At 42.4% G+C, this 12,764-nt stretch overlaps 1 protein-coding gene across 3 annotated transcripts in view; it reads left to right on the forward strand.

Annotated features, from left to right (window-relative positions):
* The window catches only part of MYO1C (myosin IC), a 156,742-nt gene that overhangs the window by 141,304 nt on the left and 2,674 nt on the right, over positions 1–12,764 (forward strand). For all 3 annotated transcript variants that reach the window (XM_068111088.2, XM_068111087.2, XM_068111086.2), the window contains exons 17-28: positions 4,655–4,735; positions 6,170–6,275; positions 6,379–6,496; positions 6,626–6,716; positions 6,807–6,906; positions 7,023–7,091; positions 7,308–7,392; positions 7,682–7,841; positions 8,338–8,421; positions 11,154–11,247; positions 11,497–11,555; positions 11,757–11,892. In XM_068111088.2, coding sequence (XP_067967189.2) covers positions 4,655–4,735; positions 6,170–6,275; positions 6,379–6,496; positions 6,626–6,716; positions 6,807–6,906; positions 7,023–7,091; positions 7,308–7,392; positions 7,682–7,841; positions 8,338–8,421; positions 11,154–11,247; positions 11,497–11,555; positions 11,757–11,892 — 1,183 coding nt within the window. The remainder of the gene's footprint in view (positions 1–4,654; positions 4,736–6,169; positions 6,276–6,378; positions 6,497–6,625; positions 6,717–6,806; positions 6,907–7,022; positions 7,092–7,307; positions 7,393–7,681; positions 7,842–8,337; positions 8,422–11,153; positions 11,248–11,496; positions 11,556–11,756; positions 11,893–12,764) is intronic.

Here is a 12,764-nt window from a genome sequence, read left to right on the forward strand (position 1 = left end):
TAGGAAAATGTTCGGAGAACGCTTGGATTCGGAAGAGGGTCACAGAGCAGTATTCAGGATTGCAAAGCAGATAGCGAAAGAGAGGTGTGATGTGAAGGGGGTGAGTTGCTTGAAGGATGAAGTGGGACAAATCGTTGTGGACCCAGATGGAATTAAAGGAAGATGGAAAAGATATATGGAAATGCTGTTGAATACAGAGAATGAATGGGATGGCAACATAGAGAGTAACCCAGTTTTAGGACCGGCAGAGAAGATAACTGAGAAGGACGTTGAGGAAGCGACAAAAGCAATGGAGAGTAGAAAAGCGGGAGGGCCGAGGGGAGTTGTGGGAGATATGTTGAAGGCAGCAGGAAGTTGGGGTGTGAAGAGAATGACAGAGATCTGTAATCTGGTGGTGAAAGAAGGCCGCATTCCAGTGGTTTGGCAACTGAGTACCCTCGTCCCTCTATACAAGGGGAAAGGTGACCCTCTGGAGTGTGGCTCGTACCGAGAGATAAAGTTATTGGAGCATGGAATGAAGGTATTGGAAAGGGTGTTGGAGAGGAGGATAAGGAAGAAGGTGAAGATCGACGAAATGCAGTTTGGATTTATGCCAGGGAAGAGGAACGACAGACACGCTCTTTATTGTGAGGCAGTTGCAGGAGAAGTACATGGAGAAGAGGAAGAAGTTGTTTCTTGGGTTTGTTGATCTGGAGAAAGCATTCGATAGGGTTCCACGCGAAGTATTGACATGGGCATTGAGGAAGTTAGAAGTGGAGGAATGGTTGATCAGAGTAGTGATGGCAATGTACAAAAGAGCGCGCACAGCTGTAAGGACGAAGGACGGGAACAGTGGTGAGTTTGAGGTGAAGGTGGGAGTGCATCAGGGGTCGGTACTAAGTCCACTACTATTTGTAGCTGTGATGGAGGTGCTGGCTCAGAACGTAAAGGAGGGTTTACCGTGGGAGTTGTTGTATGCCGATGATCTGGTGTTGATTGCGGAAAGTATGGATGGACTGAAGGAAAAGATTAACAAGTGGAAGGAATGTATGGAGACAAAAGGTCTGAAGGTGAATATAGGAAAGACGAAGGTGATGGCAAGTGGTAAAGCATGTGGTGAGGTGGAAAGAACTGGGAAGTGGCCATGTGCTGTGTGCAGGAAGGGTGTCGGAGTGAACTACATTCAATGTACAATGTGCGCTGAGTGGGTTGATCAAAAATGTCGCGGTCTGAGAGGGTCATTAACCAGTGTGGCAGCTACATTCAAATGTTAAGGTGTGCACAGAGGGAGCTGCAGATGGAGGAAATGTTGAGTTGGATCTTGGAGACGGCGTGAAGCTGGAAGGTGTGAAAACATTTTGCTACCTCGGAGACATGCTGAATGGAGAAGGTGGATCAGACTCGGCAACGGTTGCTAGAGTGAGATGTGCATGGAAGAAGTTTCGGGAACTGAGTGGCGTGCTGATGAGGAGGGGAGTGTCGTTGAAGCTGAAGGGAAAAGTGTATGCTGCATGTGTGAGAAGTGTTATGATTTATGGGAGCGAGACATGGGTCATGAATGTAGAGCAGCAACGAAGGCTGGAAAGGGTGGAAATGCGAATGGTTAGGTGGATGTGCGGAGTATCGTTGAGAGAGAGGAAGACAAATGATGAATTGCGAAAGATGATGGGAATAGAGCCTGTGATTGATGCTGTGAAGAGGAACAGGTTGAGATGGTTTGGTCATGTGTTGAGGAAGGATGAAAGTGACTGGTTGAGAAGAGTGATGGAAATGAATGTAGAAGGAAGTTGAGCACGGGGAAGACCGAGAAAGAGATGGTCGAAGAAGAAATTCGGGCAAGGGGGTTAACAAGGAGAGATGCAGAAATAGGCAAAATGGAGAAGATTGTCATGGGGACCGCAAGGCTAACCCCCGCTCCAGCAGGGAAAATGGCCTTAAAATGCATGTTGTTGTTGTTGTTGTCTTGTGAGGGAGAGGTATACAATAATTGATTGATTAATTGCGTAACTTAAAATAAATAAATAGCAATCATAAAATAATTTCTTAATCAATTGGCTAATAGCATCGCTAAACCACCAGTGTTTCATCCAAAGCTGTAACTTTTTGAAGATTAATTAAATAAGTCATTAATAGAAAATAAATAGTTAATTGATTAATCAATAAATAATCGATTAATTGATTGTTTGAACTACTTAGTAAGGGCATTTTATGAGATATTTCACAAATCTGTTAACTAAATTGTTACCAAAAAATTTCTTCACCAATATGTTTGTAAAGGTGTGTAATAACATGTGTTAAAATGTTGAAGGTCAACTCCCGTGGGAAACCCAGAAAAAAAGCTGTTGAATTCGGGTACCGAAAAATTATTTTCGAGAATTTTTATTTTTTTTAATCGGCCCTTAAGTAACTTATGAGGGGTCAAATAAGGGTTTTTCATGATTCTGAGTTGATTGTTGATCACCCGGGGGAAAGCTGCTGTTGTCTGTGGATCTGGCAAAGGTGGTGCCGGAGAGGTGACTTCGATCCAACCCATTGAGTGAAAGGGAGTGTTTCCGTGAATAGAGACAATGTTTAAATCTATATTGTCTCCAACAAACTGAGTGACTGCATTGTTTGTTTCCCCAACCTCCATAAAGACCACCTGATCATTACTTGACAATTCACTTTCACTGGCTGGCACTTTGGCTGTCATCACTGATTGATCCCCAAGCGCAGCATCAACGGCAACCTCATCATTGATCTGTTCATCGGTTTCCTCCACAATGGTGTCAAGAGTGCCAGAAGTATCTGGAACATCATCTCCACTCCTACTATTAAGGAAGCAGTATTTGTAGTTTTGTGTCTCCGTGTAAGACTCAGTGTATCCCAGCCGGTGGAACTTGTTGAGCATCCATTTTGACCCAAATCTATGATCAAGTTGTATGGCAAGCCCCATTTGGTGTGGCAATACTCCAGACCGAGGTCGACAGGCCTTAATAAAATTCTGCCCCCAAACGGCAACTCTTTCGTCTGTCTTGACAATCGGTCTCAAGAACATCTGAAGGCTTGCAGGAACAAGTGTCAGCTGACTATCGATGTCAGTCATACTGTGTGTGGTGGGGTATGACTTTGGACCTCAATCAATCAAGGCAATATCATTGGATATGAACTTGAGTGCCGTCTTTATGATCTGAGTCTTCTCATCTCCATGGTCAAGATTAGCATGATGCCCTCGCAGAATATTGTCGGTGCCATCTTTGAGACAGAGTACATCTGCCCTTCTTTCCTGTGTTGTGAAATACAAGGTGTCTTCGTATTTCTCTAGAAGTTTTATCTTTAGCCAATGCTTTGAATAAGAAAGGCTCTTCTCTGGTGACTGATCAAACTCCTGCAGCTTTTCATGGACTTGGTCCATGTTCATTACCCCATGCTCTAATTCTGAGTCTAACCATTCGCAGAATTCAATAAAAACTGCCTCTCGCTCCTCATCAATACTCCTCTGTCCTCTCTTCCTTTTTCCTTCCTCATCAGTCTTGGACAAACTGTCACCTCTCGCAAACATAAGTTTGCATCGCAAATGGTACAGTGTTTCTTCTGCTACCAAGTCGTTGATCCCTTCCAGGCGTCCAGTGACTTCAGTGCCCCAGTCATCCCCGCGACTCCGTGCTGTCTTCCGCGACTCCGTGCTGTCTTCAGAAAGCTTGCCTTCAGTGTATCTGCAGTCAAATTATCTGGCACTCTGTATTTCTTTCTAGCTTGTGCTGGATTATTTTCGTAGAGCTGGGCTGGTTGGTTGCAAAGAATGCATACATCCTTATACAGGAGGTCAACTGACTGTGATCTTCTAGAACTGCAGCCAGTTGATGAACTGAACTCACAAGTAGTGCGTCTTCTCTCCAACTTTGATGACTCTTTCTCTGCCTTTGATGCTTGAGCTGACTTCTTGGTGGTTGCAACAAAGTTGTTGTACAGATCATTTTTACACTTCTGGTGGTACCTCAGTTTTCCTTCCTTTTGAGCCTCCTTCATACGTTCCACAACAGTAACATTTTCGACAGTTTCTGCTTGTTTCAATAAAGTTGAGTATCCCTTTGGAGTTGCCTGTATGAGCCTTACAGCTGGTGTATCCGAGCGTGCACAGATGAAGCAATTGAGCACAGGTGGAGTAACGTCTTCATCCATATTGCTAGACTCCATGTCCTGCAAAGTAGAAAATGAGATATATTTAGAAATTATTTTTCCACAAAGGAGTGTCTGTGGTGAAATATAAATGTAAACAATCAACTCAGAATCATGAAAAACCCTTATTTGACCCCTCATAAGTTACTTAAGGGCCGATTAAAAAAAATAAAAATTCTCGAAAATAATTTTTCGGTACCCGAATTCAACAGCTTTTTTTCTGGGTTTCCCACGGGAGTTGACCTTCAACATTTTAACACATGTTATTACACACCTTTACAAACATATTGGTGAAGAAATTTTTTGGTAACAATTTAGTTAACAGATTTTCATATGTTTCCCTTACTACTTCAGCACCATCCTGTTGGACTGAAAGGACTCATAATTCTTTTAAAATATTTTTTTTTGATTGGTGGCTCCATGGGTGACTTCTGAAATTTTGCATTGTAGTTTCATTAGCGTTACATGATGTTTTGGAGGATAGTGCATTGTAACATTTTGTATTTGTCTCTACCAGGTAATGAGTGTGGCAAATAACCCCATCATCAGTTCCTGCTTTACCAAGGATGAACTGCAGGGTCAACGCAGGCCAGAAACGGTGAGCGGAAACATGAAAGCGAGCAATCGGCAAACGTGTACATGAATACGTATTGTAAAGTACGTCGTCAAAATTTACAATTTTTATTTATTTATTGACATCTGTGTAAAATGTGATAATAGAAGACAGAATTGCGATGACTACATATTAGTTATGTAATAATGTTTTGCTTACGTACTTACAGTATTTTCACTTATTCAGTACAATGTGGCACCCAGGGCATCATTTTGGGTTGGCCAGGCACACGATGTACGGAACCAAGGCTCGAATGCATTCTACAATATGTCTTTGCTTCCAATGTCCTTGTAATTCATGTGAAGACACCGATGTCTAGTAACGTGCCCTCCATGTCAGTTTTGTACGAGATCCACTATGAGCCTGAGTTATTTACGTTTATTGGTTCACGAGTTATCAAGTGACCACTATATTCGTCATGTGTGTGCGTCTGTCTGTCCACAGCATAACTACCCGATGATATAATCTGATCTTGATGAAACTTGGGTGGGAGGTTGATATCATGATCTAGTTGTGTCCTGCCTAGAGTGGGCGTATTGCGCCCATTGTGGGCGGAGCCACGCCCGAAAAAGATGTCTTTTTAGGGGGTAATCGATTTCAAGCTACATCTTCTCCGAGGGAGTTGGTGGAATCTGACAGGGGTTTCGGTATTTGGTTAGGCCAATGTCATGTGTCTAGCCCCACGGAGCTCGATTTTTCATTTTCGCCCCAAGGTCAAGGTCACAACGTCACGGAATTTAGAAAAGTCGATTTTTGATGGTTTTATTACATTGTTCGCTTCCTGATAGGGTGAAATGTCGTACATGATCTTATATTATCACATACATCATGAAATACAAGTTTTCCAACAAATTTCAGAATCTTTGACCTTTGAAGGTCACAAAGGTCAAATTTTCAAAGTTGTCGGAATCGAACCGAATTTTCGGTATTGTGTAGCTAACTAACCTCATAACTGATTATACATTATTTTCTATCTCCTTTCAAGGTCAGTAACCTTCGTTTTGATATTTCAAGGTCACAAAGGTCAAATTTTCAAAGTTGTCGGAATCGAACCGAATTTTCGGTGATGTGTAGCTAACTAGTCTCATAACAGATAATACAATTCCTATTTATATATTTTCAATGTCGGTTTTGACCTTTGTCATTAAATACCGCTCGCTCGTGAACCATCGTCGTCTCCTGACTTGTCAATTTTTAGCATTGATCTATCATTGCAGTAAGTTTTTACTTTTACCTGGGTTTACTTGTACCGGCATCTCCTTTCACGCGAAGCCTTTATTCATGCAGGTTATTGCTAATTAAACTGCTCTGTGGGGATCGCTAAGTCAATTCGTTAGTACGTGCACGAACCTCATGAAACCTGTCGCATTAAATTTTCGTTAAACAAACTAAATATCTCACACTATTTGTGTCAGACAGACAGCCACGCAGTTCAAGACAAGTGTAGCTGGGCTAATGGACACCTTGATGTCCAAGGAGCCATCGTACGTCCGCTGCATCAAGCCCAATGATGCCAAGCAGGCAGGTGAGAGGATTGAGGAAGGAAAATTAGTTATGGGATTGAAGAGGGATTGTATTGCTGACGAATAGCGATATAGATCATTGATATCGCTCATGGGAATCCTCAGGCCGATTTGAGGATGTCCTGGTGAGACACCAAGTGAAGTACCTGGGACTGCTTGAGAACGTCAGGGTCAGGAGGGCTGGATTTGCATACAGACGGGACTATCCTCGCTTCCTTGACCGGTGAAGTTTTTTTTTGCTTATTGATCCGTCATTTGATACTCCACCATTCATGGCACCTCTTTTCCATACGTCCAAATGAGTTAACCTCCAGTTGCTAATAAGTGCACCGTTTGATGGGAAAACCAACAGGTACAAGTCCCTATGCCCGGACACGTGGCCGAACTGGAAAGGAACCGCAAGCGATGGGATTCGGACACTTGTTAAACACATCGGGTACAAGGTTGGAAACTTTGACATCACTGTATTTTTCAACAGTCTATGCATCTATCTGTCTCCCGGTCAGTTTTATTTATTTATCTTGTTTATTTAGCCTGACGAGTACAAGCTGGGAAGAACAAAGATTTTCATACGCTTCCCGAAGACTCTTTTCGCCACTGAGGATGCACTGGAAGTGCGCAAACATTCCATAGGTGGGTTATCAATTGACCAGATGCATGCGGATCTTCCCTCGGTGGTTATAGTCAGGTGAGATGTAAACAAGAATTACACTGGCTATAGATGACAGGTGTCATTGTCCTGCTCTCAGCCACGAAGATTGAAGCGTCCTGGAAGGGATACCACTGCCGGCAAAAATACCTCACAATGAAGCGATCAGGTGTGATATACCAAAAGGCCTAAACCAATTTTCCATTATTTAAAATCCATTTATTATTCTCCAAAACTTAAGTAACCGCTCTTGGTTTTTTCTTGATGTATTGTGCTCGTGTGGATGGAAAATTTTCTACCTCCTCTTTGTCTGTATTTTGCTCAACCAATCAATCCTTTTCTACCCCTCTCTTCCCCTTCATGTCAAACCCCCTACCTACCCCAGTCGTGATGTTGCAGGCATGGTGGAGAGGCATTCGAGCCCGTCGTCTTGCGGCAAGAAGGCGCGAGGCAGCGGATAAGATCCGGAGGTTCTTTTATTCATTTTTTTTTGTGGCGCGAACTCTTTGCAATGTTAATCTTATTTAACTGTGTGTTCACAAACACATCTGGATGTTAGTGAGCACGCTAACATCGAGACACACACAAAACCCCTTCTTCCCTCTTTCTCCATCATGTGCATTTGAGAAGAGGACGTTGATTGAGGTGTGCTAACCACTGTGGGAAGCAGGAAGTTGACGTTTCGGGCGTTAACCCTTCATCAGAGCGTTAACACATAATCACTTCTCCATGACTTCCTATTTATTCTCCCTCCTCAAGGTTGATAAAGGGCTTCTCCAACCGTCGTCTGCCTCGCTGTCCTCAGAATGAGTCGTACTTGGACCTGCTCTATTCGTCTTTTCTGCTTCGCTTACGAAAAAAGCTCCCCCGCTCTCCACTTGATAAAAGTTGGCCGGTTCCTCCACCTGCTCTGAAACAGGTTAATTTTCCTTAACTTCATTTTTCATTTGACTTATTTTAGTTAAGCCTCCTGTTTGTCTCTCTAACCTCTGTCTCATTTCGAATTGCTCGATTCAGTTTGATTTCAAACCGCACACTATGATGTATCTTAAGCCGCTGTCACACCTTGACGTTTTAGCCAGCGTACGCCGACGTATGAAAAATTTGGCTACGTTAAGAGCACGCTGAAGCACGCTGGCATACGTCGTAGTACGCCGAGGTCGTCGACAAATTTCGTGCATGCACAAAATTTGTCGACGTATGCCAGCGTATGACTCACACCAGCACTCAATTTTGATACGTCGGCATACGCTGGCTAAATCGTCAAGGTGTGACAGCGGCTTTACTGATAAATGGAATCGTCGAACGTCTTCTTTCTTCGTATACCTTGCATACTCACTGTATTAATTAAATGTTCTCCATATCAATTTTGGGAGTTGAGTTAACCCAGAAACATTAACAGTCAAACTTTACAGACCAGTGAACTGTTGAGAGAAATGCACATGAAGAACCTTGTTCGCTGCTACTGCAAAAAGATAACTCCAGAGAGAAAGGCACAGGTAAGAAGGCTCGTCACAGCCACACTTCCTGTTTTCCTTGTGTGTGTATAAGCAAATTTCCTTATAAATGGATTTTGATATAAAAGGACACAAATTTAGCTTTCATGGCACATTACAACTTCTGCTGTCTGAATAAAATGGTCTTCACGTTATTCGTGACACACCTAACCTCTGCTGATGAGAAGTGCCCATATACCTATTGGTTGTTGGCGATGAAAGCATCAGTTGGCCAAAACTTGGAGACATTCAGAATGAAACCTCAATGTTTCTTTGTATGTAAGAGTCTCGGCAAAATAGTTTGGAGAATCCATTTTTATTTTGTTCAAAAATACTTTCCATCTTTTTATTTTCCAAATAACGAAGACACCAGTGACATCATGCATTGCCACGTATGTCACATTGGTTTTCGTATATTAATGGGAACCGAGTCTGATAAGATGGTGCAGAGCTAGCACACTTCCTTTTGACCTGTCTTACCTGGGTTTGAATCCTGCGCTGACGATAAACCGTCAGATTGGTGCTTCACAGGAAAGGTGGGCAGGCAAGATGGCTTTGAGGTTCGCACACTCACCTCCACCCTGTGCAGCCTGGGTTTGAATCTAGACCCAGCTATAAACTCTCATCCCAGTTTCATACGTGGGGTGATTCATCAATGCGTGTGCCGTCCCTCGGTGGATGTTAAACTTGGCGTCCCGGCTGCTAGCATTAGTTGGTGGACCTTAAAGATCCCACCGTGTCCTACGCTGAGAGTAGGCGAGCTATCCTGACGCTCCAAACAAGTTGCAAATTCCTGCCCTAATGCATAGAGGGCATTGCATCAACCCTCAGACATCGATGCTGCATATGAAACAAGAAGAAGAAGAAGAAAACAGGAAAGGTGTTGCATCACAAAGTCCTTTAGAAGATCATCAAGCTTCGTGTCCCATCTCCTAGCATTAATTGGTTGATGTAAAGATCCCACGGTCCTTTTTCAGGAAGAATAGGTGAACAAGCTATCGCTGGCACCCTGAACAAATTCCAAATCGCTGCCCAAATCGGCTTCAGTTGAGCACTGGTCCTGTCCAGCCTGTTGGTGAAAGTCTTGGGCCAAGCACCATCGTCAGCTGACCCCACAAAAAGGTGGGAATAATTGAGACCGTTAAAGTAGCAGCAGTGAAGAGATTCATGGGAATTGGCAGAAGAGCATGGAAAGAGTTTTTTTTTATTCGGAAATGTCAATTGTTCATCTGTAATGTAATAACCTTTTGCCATTTGCATTGAAAAATTGGTGTCTGAAAGAGTGGTGCATAAGGTTTCCGCAGTTTCTTTGTACATCATTATCAGTATAAAGAGCGTTGTCTTTACAAACTTGTGATTTTTATAATCTGATTCTCCTTAAACCATTTTTAAAATCCCTTCAAACATTTTTTTTTGCTACTATCTACCATATAAAACACAATGTATGTTTGTGTATTTGTACAGATATCTGTCCCTCTACATAAGGACGATTTGATTCAGGTTTTAAAGGCCAATCTTTTGACACGAATCTGTGTTCACTACGGTCTATTTTTAAGGATAAAATAAAATAAAAATAAAAGGATATTACTTTTGAGGATAAAACAAACTCGAAAAACATTTTCCACAAAAAGAGTAATTATGTCTCTTCTATTGAAATTGTAGACGGTTGTTTGCAAACCAAGCCTCAAGGGCGGTGTACAGAAGCGTTTTTTTTAAATAATAATAAACACAAGACACAGGGAGGTGAAATTCGCTGCACGTGATGTGAAACACGCTCGGTGTAAAAGGAATGTTCATTAAAGTCCGTATGATGTCGAATAAATAAAATTATATAAGCACGCCTGACACTAGGCCGAGGCTTCATTCTTTGGCACGCACATGAGGCTGCACCATCAAATAAACTGTCCCAACCCGTCATTTTTGACCGGCTTTTTATGATATGATCTATAATTATAAAAGGACCTGAGTCTGTCTGTCGTGCTATAAGTTGAGAACGGATTAACAGATTTAAATGAATCCAACGGCGGTGGATTCAGGGAACTCCCAGGAATGTATGTGGTGCAAAAAGAAAGAAAGAGGGAAACTTTATATCTGGGTCCATGTGACGAAACTGCAAACACCAACTTGCGACGTTGGCTATCCCCGCACAGAAGGCAGGATCTCACAAGAATCATTTTTTGTTCTTGCTCCATAGATTAGCCATCGCACCTATGCTGAGGAAAAGGAAAGCTCCATTTTTTTTCGCATTTACGTAAAGGCAGAGGCGAGGAGACCTTAGAGTTTGTTTCCTGCCATGGCCCGTGCCTAATACTCGTACATACATACCCCAGACAGTTTGATCAAAAGTAAGAAGAGAGGGGAACGGTGAGAAACTATTTTTATTTTGATCTTCCTCTCTGTGTGTTGTTGTATATTGTTCACAAATCAGCATCTAAAAACCCTGTGATGAATATCCTATTGACATTCTCCCCTTCCTCACTCCCCGAGTGTATAGCTCGGCCGGTATCAATACACCGCCTAATTTTATTTTTCCCATTAACAACAACCCTTTTTTTCAGCAATTACACAAATATTGGTATTCCCCTTCAACAAGGTGACCGGTCTTATATTCTCGAGACTATAAAGCTGGACTTGTACCGTATATTACAGTTCCATATCATATGCACCTTGAGAAAGTGGTGAAGAATAATGCAGTGCTAAAAGCTTGTCTGTCTTTGTTTGGATCTCCTGTGCAGCTGGAGTCCAAGGCTTTAGCCAGTGATCTCTTCAAAGGTAAGAAGGAAAGTTACCCACAAAGCATCCCCAAGCCATTCTTGGCCACGCACCTCGGTAAGCAGCAAAGATGGACATAGACAACAGAGTCTATAACATACATCATCTTGCAAAAAAATTTGTATTGTGTCAAAAAAGATCACGCAACATTAATTGGCCATAAAATGTATTTCTGGTCTTTGGACCGTTTTACAATGGAATAACTGTTGATGTAACTTAGGTAATGTTCATACTTGATGTTAGTGGATGGGGTGGTGCAAATACGGCCGAAGCAGGCTTTACGTGCCTTCGTGTGTTGATATGCAGATGAAAATGACATTAAAAATGCCAAGGTGATCCAGTCCATCGGAACCTTGGCAGGCAAGGTGAGAAGCAGTAAGGTGGCAGCAGTCTTCGGTCTTTGCCTGAAAAATGTTTTGAGGTTTTGTTGGAGTTTTTACATCCATTTAGTCATGAAAGTTATTCGGAATTTTTCCACAGCGCATTTATACAGCACCTGCTACCATGGTAAGGGAATATATCTGAGCAAATAGATTCCTGTTGGTTTCTTCCCTTCTCCATCCCAGTATGGAGTCCAAGTCACGAAGTTTGACAGGAGGGGATTTAAGCCCAGACCGCGGCAGCTCATTCTGGGGGCAGACCAAGGCTGGCTGCTGGGGCCATCCGAGATCAAACAGAACTTCCTGTACAGCCAACTGCAAGGTAGTCTGCCTCCATTTTCTTTCCTTTTCAACATCTTGATGACTTCCAACATTAGATAGTGGACGTTAAATATCCCATGGTGTATTTCACAAAGAATAGCTGAGTTATCACCGACACCCCTGAACAAATTACAAAATATCTGCTCAAATTTGCTGGTTGTAATATTCAGTGTGGCCGGCCAGTTCACAGGTTAAAGCCAAACATCTCCCTTGGTGAATGCTTTAAGGTGGGATTACTTGTGGCCATTAAAGTAGTAATTGGTGTTTAGTGAGTTTTGTCTGTCTCTTCGTTTTGGGTTAACCTGATACTATTAAAACCAATTGCATTTTAATACACTAATTGCATTAGCTGGTTCTCCCGCAGTAGAGTACTTTGACAATGCTCTGACCCAATGGCACTGGAATTTGGCACGTGATGCTTAATTTTGGTTTGATAGAAATGTAATCGAGTAACCATGGTGATAAAAGTTTCATAACTAAAACTTCATCGGTTAAGTCGTTTCAGAGAATATTAGAAAAAAAAAATCGTTTGCTTCAACCCAAGATGGCTGCAAAACCGTGTGACCTATGACGTCATCATGTCAACTTTCTCCACATGGGTTGTGGTTGACATATTTAAAGTTTCGCATCAATCAGTGAAGTGGTTCAGAGAAAAACATTAAATGTTTTTTGTCGATCCAATATGGCTGCCAAACCATGTGAACTATGACGTCAGATTCATCAAACTTTATTCCTTGTGGCTAAGTGGTGTAAGCGCTCACATAGAAATCACCGCTCACAGTTATAAGTGGTGGTTCTTGGGATGGACTAGCTATAGGAAATATACTTTGATAAAAATGGCAAAATAGGACAGCATAGTCATTGGCACGGGCG

The sequence above is a fragment of the Myxine glutinosa genome, chromosome 3 (genome assembly GCF_964187855.1).
Source record: "Myxine glutinosa chromosome 3, kmMyxGlut1.1, whole genome shotgun sequence".
Lineage (NCBI taxonomy): Eukaryota > Metazoa > Chordata > Myxini > Myxiniformes > Myxinidae > Myxine > Myxine glutinosa.